Source organism: Galleria mellonella, unplaced genomic scaffold, assembly GCF_026898425.1.
Source record: "Galleria mellonella isolate WM207_F2 unplaced genomic scaffold, CSIRO_AGI_GalMel_v1 utg143, whole genome shotgun sequence".
NCBI classification, from domain to species: Eukaryota; Metazoa; Arthropoda; class Insecta; order Lepidoptera; family Pyralidae; genus Galleria; species Galleria mellonella.
Window position 1 is genome coordinate 1,039,008 of NW_026441997.1, and position 18,517 is coordinate 1,057,524.

At 35.1% G+C, this 18,517-nt stretch overlaps 2 protein-coding genes across 2 annotated transcripts in view; one reads left to right on the forward strand and one right to left on the reverse strand.

Moving 5' to 3' along the window:
- The first annotated feature begins 388 nt into the window (after positions 1 to 388).
- Positions 389 to 9,996, forward strand: LOC113516807 (WW domain-containing oxidoreductase-like). The gene is made up of 7 exons (XM_026901281.2): positions 389 to 453; positions 599 to 734; positions 1,515 to 1,768; positions 2,727 to 2,906; positions 4,018 to 4,223; positions 8,389 to 8,450; positions 9,712 to 9,996. The coding sequence occupies exons 1-7, from the start codon at positions 389 to 391 to the stop codon at positions 9,994 to 9,996; spliced, it is 1,188 nt and encodes a 395-aa protein (XP_026757082.2).
- A 1,268-nt stretch (positions 9,997 to 11,264) lies between these two features.
- LOC113516808 (E3 ubiquitin-protein ligase MIB1) overlaps positions 11,265 to 18,517 on the reverse strand; it is a 208,960-nt gene continuing 201,707 nt past the window's right edge. Inside the window, exons 12-17 of the mRNA XM_052903623.1 lie at positions 17,340 to 17,598; positions 15,158 to 15,344; positions 14,454 to 14,743; positions 13,534 to 13,852; positions 12,648 to 12,880; positions 11,265 to 12,065 (exon numbers count right to left, since the gene is read on the reverse strand). Coding sequence (XP_052759583.1) covers positions 11,925 to 12,065; positions 12,648 to 12,880; positions 13,534 to 13,852; positions 14,454 to 14,743; positions 15,158 to 15,344; positions 17,340 to 17,598 — 1,429 coding nt within the window. The 3' untranslated portion in view covers positions 11,265 to 11,924. The remainder of the gene's footprint in view (positions 12,066 to 12,647; positions 12,881 to 13,533; positions 13,853 to 14,453; positions 14,744 to 15,157; positions 15,345 to 17,339; positions 17,599 to 18,517) is intronic.

Consider the following 18,517-nt stretch of genomic DNA (forward strand, 5'->3'; position numbering starts at 1 on the left):
TTAAAATAATATTTTGCCCATTACAATTCGGAGTATCTTATTTCGGACAAATTATGCTATAACTGTGTTTAAAAATTAGACCATATAAGTTTGGAGGTTTTTTAAAGTTTGTTTTAAAAAATTGTAGTTATTTCATATTTTTTTGATTCACATACTTTGGAGGGAAGGTGGAATAAATTTCCTATCACATTTTCTATTACGATGATTTACAGGGGTCAACCAGATAGGGTATATTACTAATAATCCGTTAATTCCTGTTTATTAACAATTTCGTCTCCCCATTAAGAGTTTTGGATTCTCTAGTACAAAAAAAAAAAAGAAATCAATTATTTCCTATGTTATGTGGGTAATAATATCTAAAATTGTACGTTTCAAATCAATAGTATTAATGAGTAATTATAGCGTAGTGATAGAGGGTCGGGTGGACGACAAAGTAGTAAGGGTTCCTTGGTGGTACGAAGGTTTTGGTATGGAACCCTAAAAAAAGTAGGCTTGAAAAAAAATCATAGATGAAAACTTACAATTCTGGCAGAAATTTTTGTTACTTGGTGCCTCTCTTTTATTATCTAGTTGTTACTACCTGAATACTTCTTTTTAGTGTTACACCTGGGTCAAAAATTGACAAAAAATATATTGGCACGTCTCCGAAAATAAAAAATGTACTCAAAAGTTATTGGAAACTTGTAGAAAATAATATAACTTTTATAAGAATTCATGGAGCACCAGTAGACCAGGTTAGAAATTTCTCAAAAAATCATAAGGTATTCCAGTAGACTATATCATTAGGTATTTGGATGAAAATGTAATGGCAACTATGTCTGCGCTATCGATATATACTGGCGGGGCATCAGTGAGAGATAATAAATGGGGATGAAGACAGTTCAGTCCGCTCATTATTATTAATTCACCAGAAATTAATCACGATGTATTCCAAGGGGGATTGCGTGAAAGTCAGCCTAATAGAATATATTTTTAGCAATGGATTTTTTTTAATGGGTGATGATGGAATGGTAACCCCGCCTGCGCTATCGGTATACATTGGCGGGGTACCAGTGAGAGGTGATAGGTGAGGATGAAAAGGCAGGTCAGTTAGTCCATCGTGAAGAATTCAACGATAAATTAGTAACGACAATTTTCAGGGAGAACCGCGTGGAGGTCGACCTGATAGAGTATATTATAGCAATGGGGTGGGGACTAACCTCCCCATTACTAACAATACCTTCCCCCCTAGCAATAGGATTATTAATTGACATTACTAACAGTCCCTCCTCCTCAGTCGATTATGGTTAGCTCCAGGTTAAGATAAGGTTGTGGGATGATGAGAGATTGAAAGAATTGTATAGTAACTGTGTAATTATCAGACAGAAAAATTATTGGAATCAGAAGCGTCTTAGTTTTTAGGAATGAAAACTCACGAAGGGTACTAAAAGTGGCACAGTGTGTACTCCAGTGTACAGCAACCTTCTTCTTTTTGTACTCAATTGAAAATATATTTGTTACTTATATATGTTTAGATAACTAATGATATAGATCTGACTAACAAGACATGTCTTATTACTGGAGCGAATAATGGCATCGGTTTGGAAATGACAAAATGTTTAAATTCTAACGGTTGCAATGTACTAATGGCGTCTCGGAATAGTTATGCAGCTAACAACATTATTAAATACGTGGTAGAAAAGAATGATCTGCTACGATTTTATGATATTAATCTCGCTTCTCTTAAGTCAGTTAAGAACTGTTGCAATGCAATATTGAAAAATGAACAGTAAGTCATATTTATTATAATAAATATATAAGGATATCGTAACAAGTACGTACCTATATATATATATATATATATATTTAGAACTTTGTTATTTATAAACTGATTTGGGATTTTTTTTATTAGATAGGTTATACTTTCTGATTGGATAGAAATTTCATTAAAAACGGCTCAGCAATTTAGTTTTTTAATTAAAAAGAACTGGTTTATGATTATCATCATATCATATCAGTCGTTAATTGTCTTCTGCTGAACACAGGCTTCTACTATAAGATGAGGTTTTGCTAGTAGTTGCCACACTTGGCAGCTGGGTTGGCAACCACAGTTACGCTTATGGTGATATTTTAAGAGGGATGCTGTTGTCCATCCCTCCACCATTAAGTGCCCTAAGTCGCTGTTATGACACCCATGGGAAAGAAAGGAGTGGTCCATTCTACGTCAGTACCGTATGGCTATCAATAGTCAATTTAATTGAGGATTATGGTTATAATTATGTTTAATTCAATTTTGCCACGATTAAAGTCGGTGGTTGATCTAATGATAGGGTATTTTTAATGAATCATAATGGAATGGTAACCCCGCCTGCGTTAACGGTGGAGGGGCAACAGTGAGGAAAGATAGATGAGAATGATTTAGATGATGAGATGTCATTTAGTCCATAGTGATGAATACATTTAGAATTCAATACGATGGCTTCTAGGGGGACCATGGGGAGGTCAACCGGAAACAATATATTGGAACTGGTAGTCTGCATTACAAACAATTCCCGACTTCCCCCCTGACGACAGTGTAAATTGTTAGCAAGGGGGGTTGCTAATCTTTGTTTTGCTTAACAAATACCAAAAGAAATGTTAACGTAGGCTGACGTATTAAGTTTTGTTGGATGGATTATACAGAATGAAATATAATTTGTATAAAGTGACTTTTGTACACTATTATTATTTTTCTATTTTTGTGTTAGAAAAATTGATATGGTTATTTTAAATGCTGGAGTATTTGGTTTGCCATGGACTCTTACTGAAGACGGACTAGAAACAACATTTCAAGTCAATTACCTTAGCCAGATCTACTTATTAATGAATATTGAAAAGTTGCTTACACCAGATGCCAGGGTCATATTCGTGTCGTCCGAGTCTCATAGGTCTGTATAAAAGATTGTATTGTACCTATGAGTTACGACAACATATTATTATTTTCTTTAAATACATATTATACGAGTTTAAATATGAAGGACAGCGATGTGAGAGGATATGTATGATGTTCTTACATGGATATGAATGTAGTATAAATCTGTCGTCTGATGGCATAGATGATTTCTATGCCATCCCTACCAGCATATAGTGGGGCTATTATTTAATTTTCACTCATAAAATAAAATCATAAATGTATTTTATTACCGACATATCCAATTGTAAATTTTAAAATAGAGGTATTATCTAACTCTATTATAAAGTATGCAGTGTGTGAAAAAGTGCTGTTTGTGAAGAGTGGTGTTAAACTAAGAATAAGGACTAAATATGTTTATTTTCAAAACTCAGCTATTGTATTTGTTGTTACCTTCTGTCAAATTGTATGCTGTTCTAACACTAACATTTTATGATGTCATAAAATAATGAATAGATACATGTACCTATTACCAATTTAAAAATCAGGTGATATTTTAAAAACTTTTTTAAGGATAATACATTTATTTTAACATATCACATAGTAAGCCATAATATTCAGAATACCCTCTTGACATTATATAAATTAGGACAATAATAAATTTAAACCGTTGTAATTCTAATTAGGCAATTATCACGTTAATATTTTTGAATAACCTAGTTACTAAGTTTTAATTCTATAAATGACATCTAATCAGTAACATAATTAAATGAATTTGAAGTTTAATAAATCATAATGATACTTTCTAATTATAAATGAAATTGAATATTCTATACTTAGTAAAACTACACAAGGACCGATTTCTTCCCTTCTCTTTCTGTCGAGCGACTGACTAAAAAACCGCCTTTAGCTCGTTGTCTAATACTTGCTTCCCGCTTATGGCGTGGCGGATGTTGTAGTGGGGAAAAATTAATCAATTTCTTACTGTTTTTTTACACGACGATAACAATTGGATACATTTTATTTCGTTGTAATGTCTATAGTAAAAATATATACTGAAGAGCCACATAATTTGACAGTGCTCTGCTGCATGTACCGACCTTAACCGTCGCTTTTTATTTTATATACATATACTTAAACAACTTCAGGAACGTGAATTGGACTTTACATAATACTTTGGCGCCAACTGAAGATCTAGTTTCACTTCCGAAAAACAAGTATACTTCTATAAAAGCGTACAATATATCTAAGCTTTGTGGTATTCTGGCAATGCACTACTTGGGATATCGGTGGTTGAACACTGGCAAGGCAGTTTTCTGCGCACACCCAGGCACTTTTGTGAAGACCAGTTTATGTCGCAACTAGAGATGGGCAATCCACCTGGGTGGGTTTAAAGTCTGGTGGGTAAAAACCGGGTGTTTTGGGTTTATTGGGTTTAAACCCCATAATCACCCAAATTTTTGGGTGTTTATGATTTTGTACTTCATCATCGTCATCTCAGCCGCAAGACGTCCACTATACTGGACATAGACAATATTATTATGCAGCCTACAGAATAAAAAACTTTTAATTTGATTTTGAGTTTATTAAGAAAGAGATGAAAGTAAAATGTAAAACTACAGTAAATCACTGTCAGATTCAGAGTTATTACAATCGATGAATTGTATAGGTTCGATAGGCTATATTTCGTCTAAACTGTTATGTTCATTTACTTGCTCAATGAAAGCTTCTAAGGTATTTTCTTCATTAAACTGAATGTCCTCGCATTCAGCTTTATGTTTAAGATTCCAGTTTAACAAATGAATGAAATTTTTTCAGTTCTTTCAGTTGTAAGTCGATTTCTTTTGTTATTATGTATGTAGCCACTAAAGGAACGCTCAGTGGCTGCCGAAGTACAGGGAGCTGATAGAATACGAATCGCTACTTTGCTTAACTCAGTGGAACCACAAATACTTTTCCACCATATTAGGGGCTCAATGCTATCTAATGAGCTCCATACAAATCCTCTGGCCCAAAAGTTTTCTTTAGCTTTATAACACGCCAAATCTGCCATTACATTTGACAAACTTAAGTGTTGGCTTAAATTGTAGATAAACTCCATACCCTTAAGTTCTTCCTCTTGAGTAAGTTCGACTCCTAGAGTCCTGGGGTCTAGAATATATGATGCAAAATGTATTGGCCTCATTGCCATATTGCATCTTGAAGATACTGATGTTAGAATCTGATGTTTGCTTTCTTCGCTCAATGTCGAAATCTCATTTAATGCAAAACGTATCTTAGCTTGTACATCTCTAAATGTAATGTATGTGCGATGCAAACGATTCTGGTCGCTCTCTAAGTAAAATATGCTTTCAGTGACTGGTTCCAAAATACTTATACATGCCCCTGTCTTCGTCCAGAAATCATCACTTAGAATTAAATCTTTAATATCTCTTGAAATTACCACATCTTCTCTAACTGTTAATATTTGCAAAGCTATCTTATTTGCTTTCAAACTTTTTAACGAAGTAACATGACTTCCCCATCTTGTAGCACAAGGCAATTTTAGTGTTTGTGTATAATCTTCACCCTGCCTTGATTTTATCAACAAGGAACTTAATCGTTGACTCCTTTTAACAGTTTTTATTATATTTATGGCTTGCATAATAAACACAGTTTTCTTGTATCTTTACAATATCTTGGCACAACAAGTTAAGGATATGTGCACAGCAACCGAGAGGAACAACATGTGGATATTTGAGTTTTGTTAATTGGAATGCCTTTTGTATATCTAGCGTTATCGCCAATAAGTACAAGAAACTTATTTGCTCCATACACTTTCATTACTTTTTCAACTTCTTGGCTAAGGTATTCACTAGTGTGAGGATTACTTTCTGTATTCAAACTTTTAACGTATGCAGGTTGAGGTTTTGATATACTCGTAAGAAAGTTTATTATTCCTTCATTTCTTAAATTAGACCAGCCATCGCACTGAAGGTGTAAGTAACTACAAGCATTTAGTTCCTCATTTAATTCAAAACGCATTTCTCTATATATTTTATCTAAGTATTTTGTCGCTAAAGCTTTACGTGAAGGTATTTTAAATTTTGGTTGCAATTTTTCGAAAAATAGTATCCATAAAGGATGTTGAACAAACTATAATTTAGTACCTGTTACAAATATATCTATCGCTAATTCTGTTTTTATATGATCATCGGTGTCTTGAAACTCAGCATTTATTGTAGTGTTAGCAGACGACGAGGGGCTTATAAAAGAATCATTTGTCTATCTCTGACAGTCCAATATATTGGTTTTGGACGAGCTATCTTTTATAAGTTTCATAGAGTCTTTTAATGTTTCTGGAGATTTTGGACAAGTGATAAGATGTTGAAGCATTTTGGCAGCATTACTGAATTTGTAGACCTTATTACAAAGCTTGCAAGAAACAGACTTGTTTGGTAAAGTACGGTAGTGCTCCCATATGCGTAAATCTTTAGGTCTCCCCATTGAACCTAAAAAAATGAACGATGATTAGTTGGTCTGACGAAAATTCAACAATAGAGTGCCTATTTTTTTACAATGATTATTTCTTGTTATTTACAATAAATTTATTAAAAAAATAATAAAATAAATACAAAAAACCTTTGTAAAATTACATCTCATCCGAGGATTAAACGCAGACGCTAGTTTATTATCGTATTGTTCTGTATTTTTCTCAGCAACTTCTTTAATTCGATTAGGTACTTACGCATATTATGTTAAAAATAAATATCTAGTACACATCTTAGGCTATCCACCATTATTATCCAATGACGACTCTGCTAACTATGCACTATCATCCAAAATACGTGTATGGAAAATTTTATCCCAGTCGGTTGAGGATTGAGGATAATTGCATCAACATACGAACATACCTACATACTTTTATTTATAACGCAAGCTAAATAAAAGCTTGTAATAATACATCTAATTTTAAGTTAAAATTGTTAAGTGATCATGATATAATTGTATCATTCAAAAATCCACTTACCTTTAATTATTTCTTGTTAAGTATAAATATTATTTCAAATCTGCTCCCTTAATATGCACTTTTTTACTGCTTTTCCTACCTAACACGTTACCAGGAAGTCTCGTTACCAGAGTCAGATTAATAGTGAACACTTTTGACAGTGCTTGTCGTCGCCTCATATTCAGCGTCGACGAATAGGGGAATCCCCAGTCATAATGTATTGCATGCGTGGCGGTCTTACTTCAAATCCATAAACAAAGAGATAATTACAGAACTCGATACTCGATGGCGCTGTTTTTGTTTGAAGAAAGTTTGCGGGCTAAAATACATAGAATTTCATCAATGACTTCCACAAAGAACAACATTTTGTTTTTTCTAAGTCCGTATCTCTTCTGTATATTTCATAAGATATAAGCTTTCTAACATTGTTATGCAACGTGATTTTGTCGATGTCTTGCTAGCAGGGTTGACAGATATATGATTTAAATCGTACTCATACTATTATTTGTCTATTTTTTAATGTACGATCGTAAAGATTATGATCGTAATTCGCACAAAAACATACGACTTTTTGGTTACCTGGCAACATTTTTATTATGAAACGAACATGCTCACATCATCAGTCACATGCAACAATTTATTGGGGATTACCCCTTGACATCTGGCATATAATATTAAGTCAGCCACAGTTACTGACGTTCGATATTTAAAGTGTATTGTTTTTGTGCTAAATATTTCATAAAAACGTTATTTAATACTTTGTGGATTATTAATTTAGTTGATAATCACTGGAAGTAAAATGGATGCTAATTTGAGAGATCAAGATCTTCGTATAAAACAGTTAATAAAAGAAAATCGTAAGTACTCTTTTTATACCTAGGTAGGTAAGGTATAATAAACACAAAAGGTACTTAGATCGCGTGTGTTCGAAGCATTTATTCTAATAAATTTAATTTAAAATTGTAGAAAGAAAAAAATGTCTGCCAAGCTTAGCCGTGGCCGATCTCCAAATATATTTGGCGATAGTGAAAGTGTCCAGATGATTTACTTGAGCGTCGTCGCAACAAAGAAAAAAACGAGGATAAAGTAAAAGAAAATTTACTGAAAGAAGAAACAAACTGTTCTAAATGCTTAATTTATGGATAAGAGGATAAAAGAAATGAGTATTTCGGACTGTTAGTGTCTCAAGAATTTAAATATATACGGCCATGTGTGCGAACGAGCTTTTGAAGAAATTTATATAATATCTACGGGAACAACTTCAGGCCAACATGTTGATCAACTACATGAAAACACTGAAAATTAATTACTTTCATTTTATTATATATAGATTTTTAAAATTTCCTGAAATATTATTAGTTAACGTTTTATTTAATATTGTAGAATTATCAATACAATTTATAAAAATAATTTATTGGTATTACTGGCATATTTTCAAAAAAATACGTAAAAACCTATTTTTTTGGGTGAATGGGAGTTTATGGGTGTTTCTGCGCAAAGCACCGGGTTTGTGGTGCTTTGCCCATCTGTAGTCGCAACTGGTGGATCTACGAAACGCTCTATACACTTATGAAGCCGTTTGCAAAATCTATTGTAAGTTTCTATATACCTAATAAAAGTGCTCATGGCGTGATTTCTCGATAAAACTTATACATATTATAATACTCGTATTTGGTTTCATTTTATTGTTTTATTATGATTTTATTATATCTGAGGATGTGTGAAATGTGGCAACGCCGCAATTAAGTCAGTTGTCGTTTGCTTGAGTATCTCTGTCCCATTCGTGTTTCTACTGTGAAGCATTTTATATGTGTATTTTTTTTTAATGGATGATAATGGAATAGTAACCCCACCCGTGCTATCGGTATACACCGGTGGGGCACCAGTGAAGGATGATAGGTGAAGATGAAGTAGATCAGTTAGCCCATTGTGACGAATTCAACAAGAATTGTTCACGATGGTTTCCAGGGGGAACCACGTGGAGGTCGACCTAATAAGGTATATTGCTAGCAATGGGGCTGTCAATCTCCATTGCTAACAATCCATTTCCCCCCTTTATATGTGTATTTGAATTTTTTTTTATTTACATGCACATTAGCGTGTTTGGGATTATTTTCTAAAGGTGGCCTGGTCCCTTAAAAAAGGCAGGTTTGTACTCTCAGACACGTATGTGAAGTTTCGCTTGCATCCTGAGGTGGCCACCAGCCAGTTCTAGGTTAGGCACGGCTCAGAAAATATGCCTATGTACATAAATGCATATAACACAGAATACCTATACCAATATAAATAGATATACTCATGAACACAAATGTTTATATAACGCGAGGATTGAAGCTGCAACCATGGGAAGGTGGGGGAACGCGAACTTGATGATTGTTCAGAACGTTTTGTGTGAATTCTTTTAAATTATATCATATAATGAGTATTATATGATTTACATTCTTTTTTTTATGTATATACTTAGAATGGCAAACAATCTGAGGGCTCATGTGATGGATAGTGGTAATCGTCGCCTATAGCCTATTACTCATAGTAATATTATGGACATAACAGAGTATACTGTTTCGCCCATGATACCCCCCATGCGTTGCCATTCCTGAGGACTCAGGTGTTATTTCTCTGTGCCCTGTAAATCTACTGCCATATCCCACTCTTCAAACTGAAACACAGCCATGCAAATACAACTGCTTCACGGTAGAAACACAACGGTACAAAGTCTCCCTCTGATGACATTTACATATTTAAATACCGGCACAGAAATGGTATTCTGAGCTTTATCGTCGCCACTATTATTCTTTAATGATAGCTGTAACATTCAATTGCAAGTATTTATATTTATTTCCCCTTTATTTAGAGTCAAGCAGCTAGCACTCCAATTTACTGTGCCATCTCACCAGACTTGAAAGGTTTGTCCGCTCTATATTACAAGGATTGTCAGCGCTGCGAGGAAAGTGATCTAGCGAAAGATCTCCACCTTTCATTCAGGATGCATGATTTAACGCAGGACATATTACGTGAACGAGTCAAGTTTATCGATGATTCAGTTAATATGGTGCTTAAATCTTCCGGTTTGCAAGACCAACCAAAGGAGATTATAAATGATAACCTCGTTTCTAATTACACAGGACAAATCCAGTAATTTTTTAAATTTATTAATTATCATTTATGTTAAATATCCTCGATGTATGGTTTGTTTTGTGGGATTAAATAAAACTACTCGGTAACGTGAAAAGTTTTCTTATTAATAATAATATTTAATATTATAACGCGAATTACAGTTTTTTTTCTATAATATCATAGAAAAACATCTTAATAAAGACTTAAACACCAATTCTTATAATTTCTTATATCAATATAATATAATATATGTAATAGGTATAAAATACAAAATCAGTGAGCCGCGATATATGCGAGATAAATATTAATAGGTCGTTCATTACAAAACTTCCAAATATTTGGTTATCTCCTGGAAGTTTTGGCACGAATTCTATTTATTTATTTATTATACATTGTAAGCAGGAAACGTGTAAACTCGATTATCGCCTTTTAGTACTGAAACGCGGGAGATAACGACACCAGTTTTTTCTTGACTTACAAGAGGGACACTTGAGTTTACTCGTTTCCCGCCTATAATGTGTTAACTTATTTACAGATATATTTAATGAAAGCTCCCAAACTTACATTGCTTTTTTTAGCAATGTAAAAGAGATGTTTCAAGAATATGTACTTTATATGCGCCATGTTCAAAATTTCCAATTATTTTCTTATACATATGAACGGATAATGAACTCTGATAGTAAACGGAAACATTGTTCAACGTGCAATAAGCTTCTTTCTTCTTCTTAATTAAGCTATCACGAAAAATTTTGATGATAAAAAATATTTAAAACTTTAGAAGTCAAATATGATGAGGTACGTGCAAATTTTTTTGTGATACATTTATGTGCAATTTCTTCTATATTTAATGTTTTAGTTTTAGTAGAGCACTTTTTAAATAATTAGAAATAATGAACATGGCCCAATTAGAAGATTAACAGACAATAAAAAGTGATAACGACGTTGACATTTTTAAGAAGGCTCTTAAACTAATAATACATGTTGCGATTGCATCATAAATACCTAAAAGGACAGCAGTCTTTGATAAGTATAAATATTTGACATGAATGATACAGTAGGGTTGCTTATACAAGTGAACACAATTTATACTGTATATATAAGATATACTGAACAGGACAAATATATTTATAATAACTAAAATCAGTGGTGTAATATTAATTAGGGAAGAAAGCGATCAATGAGTGAGAGAGAATATATAATCCTGAACATAAAGTGAGGATTTCAAATGACACGACTTGGGTATCGAACTTTTTTTTCGGGATTAGTGCGTTATACTCAACGCACTAATCCCGAATGCGGTGTGCTCAAACAAGTAAATAATAAATAAAAACTTGTCAATTATGTAAAGATTTAAAGATAATCGGAAAATCTAAAAAGATATTTGTTTAAAGCAATTTCTGAGCATTCTTTTGTAAATGGATAATATTAGTAAATAGGATACAGAATTATAAAACATTTTTTCTAGAGAAATAATATTATTTTAACAATAATAATGTGAAATGTATCATTATTGTTAAAATAATAACACATAATTTATACATTAAATGCAATTTCATCATTATCATAAGAAGCCACCTTAATGTCTCACTTAGGCACGGGTCCTTCTTTTATAAGGAGGATATTTATATAGCACATCACACCGGCCAGGTGGCTATACAGATATTTGACTTTTCTTCTTTTTTGTACTGATATATTACGCTTTTCTCCTCTGGCTATTCTTTATGACATTACTGGGGAAAAATATTAGTGGTAATACATAACTTCGTTACCCTACCGATGGGTTAATAATAAATAATGCAATTTATTTATTATTCCTTAAATATTAAATACAAACATTAGATCTAATTCTGTTATATGTTTTATATTTTACAAAATTATAAATAGCTATTGTATTTAGCAGTTATCATGATACAATCGATATTTCACTGTTTTGTTTATGAATGTCATCTACTAGTAGAGTAGAATCCGTTTCTCAACCTGTTTACGACAAATGGGGCACACGGTGATGCGGTCTCCGCACATCTGACACATGCCGTGGCCGCACAGGAAGATCATGTTTTTCAGACGGTCCAAGCAGATCGGGCACATGGTCTGCGAAAGAAGAATGAATGAGTCACTTTAGTATCTGATTTATAATTTCAGCTATTTATTGTGGACATGAGGGATGCCTTTACGAACAATATTTAGGTGGAGTGTTATTCACCAAACACCAATACGCCAACTATCAACAAATAGCATATCACTTTTATCTCTTACGATAATTGACATTAGTGAATAATAAAACTGAATAGAACTGATTGACTCGTGTTAAGGTGTCGTCTTGCCGTCGCAAAAGTTTCTAAGCTGTCTTTCATCATCATCATCACTTCAGCCATTGTTATACAAGAAAGCTAGAGTCTTTCCGTAGCTTCCTAGACATATGTATACGTATACGTGCACACTGGGTTACGAAACAAGTGACAATCATTTTAAAATGAATCTAAAAATATGAATTTGATAATACAGAGGTTTGAGGAATAGATTTTGGGATCTCTAAATCAATGGCGCGTTGTTCGACTGAGCCGATATCGCCATTGATTGCCTAATCAAAGTAGATTCAAAACTGCTGGTCTGGAATCGTGAAGTTCTGTGTAAAGGCAACTTCTCTAAATGTAAACTGATTAGATTGTTTACCTGTTCCTTGATATCCTGCAACTGTTGCTGCAGCTTTTGTACATCGGCGGGGGGCGCGGGCGGGGCCGGTGCGGTGGTGGGGGCGGGGGTTGGTGCGGGGGCGGCGGCGGCGGAGGCGGGGGGCGCGGGGCCGGGCCGCGACCCGTTGTTCATGAGGTGGGCCGCGGCCTGTGTCGGAGCCGGCTGGCCCTTATTCACCTGCACCTGAGCTAGGTTGCTACCCTCTTTTTCCACTGAAACAAGTTAATTCGACTATTTGTTTTATCTACATTTGTATTATTTCCTGGCTGTTCTAATTTTTAAATTCGTAAAAGCAAATCAAATCTTACTAACACAATAAAGTTGTAGTTAAATGATGTCTATACATGGAAGATATTTAAGAAAAAAATACTAAGAGGGGTCTTAATAAGGCTAATAGATGCCAAAACAATAATTTTTAGAAGTTAGGGGTGATAGGTGAGGATGAACGTGGGTCAGTTGAATTAACCACAATGGTTTACAGCGGGAACCGAATGGAGGTCGATATATTGCTAGTAGAGAGCTCTACTAGCAATATATCGATCTAGCAATATATCGATCTAGAAATATATTACTAGTGGGGGGAAACGGATTGTTAGTAATGGAGACTGAGAACCCTCTTGCTAGCAATATACCGAACCAGGTCGACCTCCTCGCGATTCTCCCTGAAAACTATCATGGTTAATTACTGTTGAATTCATCATGATGGGCTTACTGGCCTGTTTTCATTCTCTTCTATCACCCTTCACTGGTGCTCCGCCAGCGTAACCCGTTAGCGCAGGTGGGGTTACCATACCACTTTCATCCATAAAATATTACTAACAATGCCTTCTCCAACGTTTGATAGATAGGTTGAGAGAATAGTTACAGTCTGATTTGGTAAGCGGTGCGGCGTGCGCGTGTGCCTGCACGAGCGGATGCTGGTGCGGGAGTTGTGAATGCTGCGCGTGCGGCGCCGTGTTAGTGTGCGCGTGCGGCGCTGAGTGCGGGTGCGGCGGCGGCGGCGGCGGCTGCAGCGGCGTGCGGCACTCCACGCACTTGCGCATGAGCGGCGCGCACGCCGCGCATGCGCACACGTCGCCGCACGGCCGGAACACGACCGTGGCCGGCGCCTCTGAGCACACGACGCACTCGCCTACGCGCTGCCGTGACGTCACGCACGCACGACACACCAGGCATTTTTTTACCTGCGAATGTCAAAAAATAGATTTGAACGAATGAACATTTTTTAATATGTGCCAACCAATCAATATATTTGTCAGGCATTCTGTTTTTTAATTAGTGCCAATTATCTAATAATTTGCTTTGTTGGCAGTAATTAAAGAACAGAATGCCAAGCAAATATTTATTTCTTTAACAAGGATGTGTTTCTTATATGAGTTTCTTATAATACAGATTATCCTTGTTTTAAACAATGAATAACTAGGGGCACAACACAATCATCCCTAAGTTAACGCGCTACGGAAGTTGTCTTCAATTTAAGATTCACATTATATAATGAGCCATTTACACACATTTGCAATGTGATGGAAAATATGTCACGATATGTATCTTCGAAACTTGTAAAACCAATGCGTATATTGCTCTTTCGTTCTGGTAAAAATTTATTTTGTACTTTTTTAAATGTCAGGTGTATGCTACGGTTTAATTTGTAATTTTCACATTTAATATGTTATGATAATGATTAGATAAGTTAGGAAATCATGTTACATCATAAAGCAAAGTGCAATAATTTTTATTTTTATAAAAAAAAATGACTAAATAAATAAAAAAAAGTTATGTAATTACTCTCGCTGCACAAACGTTGCAGCAACATATGTGACCACAGGGCCGAAACAGGGTATCTCGTTTGGCGTCAGAGCAGACGAGGCACTCGTCCGCAGTGGGGTCCACCTGGGTATTGTCCCCACTCGAGGGTTCCATGGGAGCCGTCAGCGAGGCGCTACCACACGCAGTACTTATAGAGCTCGGTTCACTCTCTGATAGAACACTACTTCCTAATGCTGCGCCTTCTTTGCGACATGTTGTTAACGTTTTGCAGAGATTAGGATCTGGGCACAAGTCTAAAGGTGTTTGACCTGAAAAACAAATATCGTATGTCTTAGTCTTTTTTAAGTTTTTAAATTTAAAAGACTTTTACCTTTTAGTTATAACAGGAATATCGTAGCCTAATCATATGACTGCCAATGAAAGAAAGAGTTAATAAGTTTTTTCATACCACGTGTCATGTATGAATTATAACCATATGTATGAGTTTATTACGTATAAACTGTATTATATTGGATGTCGAAACTTAGCAGTCGGATTTTTTATGATTTAGTTACCATAAGTTTATTTAGCGAGCAATGTTTATGTTAAGTAATTTATTTAAAAGTAAGCGAGTTCTGTAAACAGCTAAAACTTTAAATTATATCGAAGACAATGATGGATGTCTGAATATATTTTATTACAATTCTACAACGCCTACGCAATAAGAGTAATATTATACGAACCTTTTTTATTTTTTATGGTAAGATCGGCCCCGTGTGTGGCCAAAAAGCATGCGATAGAGGCGGATGATTTTTTATCGTGTGTGTGCGCGAGGCCCGTGAGCAAGGCGGCGCCGCGAGCATCCTGCAGTTGGCGGAGCTGCTGCAACGTGTGGTGTCGAAGCGCCTCGTGTAGAGGTGTGTCTCCGTCCTGAAATATGTACACCAGTTAAGTGACATGTACATCATTAAGAACATTAGATAAAATGGAACAGTAGGGGATAACAGATTTTTGGATTGATAAAATTGTATACTTAACTATTGGTAGGTATATTACCTACTTTACGTAAAGTGATAAACGTTGTTTAGAGACATGAACTATTTCAACTATAAGTTCATGCATTGGCATATATGAGGAGAACTGTATCCGATTAGGTAGCGATTCGCACTTAGTAATTTTATTGGCATATCTTACTTCTCAAAGCGTAACAGAGCTTGCAAGCATAGTTGGTATGTTACAGAAATACGAGTGGAACAAAGGTACCATACAGGTAATTTTGTACAAATCTTCCTTTTGTAGTAACAATTTCATAAAGGATTAATTTTGATGTTCCCAATGCAATCGAAAACATTTATTTCCGTGGTGCCATATAAAATGAACATTAAATTGTTCTCTAGACATCTAGTGGTTTTTCATTTATAATTTTTTTTATGCAACTTAGAATTGCAAACAAGCTGATGGCCCATCTGATGGAAAGTGGTAACCGTCGCCTATAGATATGGGCAGTACCATGCGTTGCCATTCCTGACGACTCTAATTGAATTAATTAATTAATTGAGAATTATAATAATAACATATCTGTACAGATAACAATAGCAAACTAGTTTCTTTATATTATAAATGTCACATTATTTGGTACGAGTAATTAAGAGCTGATTTTATAAAATGACTAATCAAACATTAATGTGATATTTTGTCCGCGGAGGAAAAAATCCTTTATGTCAGTATGTCCACGTATTTTCACGAACACGTATATTGTAGGGTACAATTTAATGCAATGTTTCGTTATAGAATATTAAGTAAATAAATGCAATACAATATGGCATTAATTGTCAGGTCTTCAAGCTAAGATACTCTGTAGTTTAAAGAATCAGGCAAAGAACATCCCGCTCAAATGTCAAGACAATGTTGATTGTTTTTTTCGACGGGGGATTGTCCATCAAGAAAACGGTGACCGAACACCCCCCCCTATTCGCCGGAACCTGACTTCTTCTTGTTCCCAAAAACCAAATTGGTACTTCGGGGGCGGCATTTGGGGGACATAAATCAGATAAAAAAAGCTACGACGGGGCATTACAACCAAGTTCATTCTCACAGTGGAAAAATTGAAGGGGATAAAATTGATTTACCTGAATAATTGTAAAATAAAATTTTTAAAAACTTTTATACGTACTTTGACAAACCTCGTATGGCATTAAGAAATCTGTAGTTTAAAGAATCAGGCAAAGAACATCTGGGCGCACGACCTAAAACACCCAACCTGAGCCAATTCAAAAGTTCATTTCCTAAATTGGCCTGACCAGAAATCGAATCCAGGACTTCGTCTATGCAAAGCAACGTGAAAGCATTAGGTTGCGACAGTCGTTAAATATTATGAAATAAATTTGTAAAATCGGTCCATTCGTCCTTGAGTGCCGCGTTTTTTAATGGGTGATAATGGAATGGTAACCGCGTCTGCACTATTGATATGCATTTTTTTTCTGATGGGTGAAAATGGTTTAGTAACCCCGCCTGCGCTAACGGGATACGCTGGCGAGGAACCAGTGAAGGGTGATAGATGAGAATGAAAACAGGCCAGTTAGCCCATCATGATGAATTCATCAGGAATTAACCATGATAGTTTCTAGGGGAAACCGCGAGGAGGTCGACCTGGTTGGGTATATTGCTAGTATCGATATGCATTGGTGGGATATCAGTGAGAGATTATAGGTGAGGATGAAATAAGTCAGTAAGTCGATAGTGACGAATTTATAAAGAATTAATCACGAGGTATCCAGGGGGAACCGCCTGGAGGTCGACTTGGTAGGGTATATTGCTAGCAATGGAGCTGTCAGATCCCCAATACTAACAATTCCTTTTCCTCCTGAGTAATGTACTTACCAACAAATAGCAGTCGATTATCATTTATACGTTAAATTTCATTACCTTATCACAGATATTAAGGTCCGCTCCATGGGCGACAAGTAAGCGAACTATTTGCGTATGTTGTCGTTCAACAGCCAAATGTAACGCCGTCTGTAGGTTGGCGTTTTGGAGGTCAGGGCGCGCCCCGCCGCGCACTAGCAGCTCGGCCACTTCCGCATGGTTGTTCAGAGCCGCCAGGTGGAGCGCCGTGTATCCGTCGTCCTTAGCATCGTCTACTATCCACGGACGCGGCAATTTACCCAGCATTATCTTCATAGCGCTGAAAAAATAGAGAAGTTCCATTAAAAAAAACTATAACGCTAATATATTCTATCGGTGAATGATAAAAGAATAAGCGAAGCCGAGGTAGGCTTCGCTTAGACGCAATTTGTATGTGTCCGAAAAGTATTATATTTATGAGTTCGGTAAGTATCTTAGGTATTTGTCTATTGGAATGTGATATTATATTGTAATTATTTAAAAGCGAATTATATATATATATATATATATATATATATATATATATATATATATATAATGTATGTGTTTTATTATGTCAATGTAATCAAAATAATCCCATAATCCCAAAACGGATGCACTATACAGATACACATATTATAATTAATTGATATAAGGGATTTTAATGAAAGTAATAATATTAAAATTTCTGTCTATATACTGGTGCTTATATCTTGCAAAAACTGCTGCACCTAAAAGTGATCTACTCATATTTCATTAGTTTTCCTACTTCTAAAATTTACGCGTATAATGTAGTCAGAAAAAGCTAGTTATATTATAAATATTATTAGATTATATACTCTAATATAAATCACATAGTTCAAAGAACCGACAATCGATGGGGAAAAATGTTCTTGAGTGGCGATCTCGTACGTGCAAATGTAGTGTAGGACGATCTCTCACTATATGGAGTGACAACCTCAAATGCATTGCACTTTTTCGTACTCGATTTTAGTTATGAACGTTAAGACATTACATTTATCGTATATATTAAAATTTTGTCCAAAACTTTGGAATTACATTTCATATATTAAGCTATAGGTACAAAATATTTACAATATTTTGTATCTATAGCTTAAGATTCTAGTAAACATCATTTACATTTTTATGTAGTACTTATGACTTTAACGTATGCTTAAAATGATCCTATATATTTGATAGTGAATAAAATCACATCTAAT

Coding starts and splice junctions, on each gene's coding strand:
- LOC113516807 (XM_026901281.2), top strand. CDS start 389: ATGAGTAATTATAGCGTAGTGATAGAGGGTCGGGTGGACGACAAAGTA. Junction 1,769..2,726: donor GCAATATTGAAAAATGAACA/GTAAGTCATATT, acceptor TTTTTGTGTTAG/AAAAATTGATATGGTTATTT. Junction 4,224..8,388: donor TTTTGTGAAGACCAGTTTAT/GTCGCAACTAGA, acceptor TGCCCATCTGTA/GTCGCAACTGGTGGATCTAC.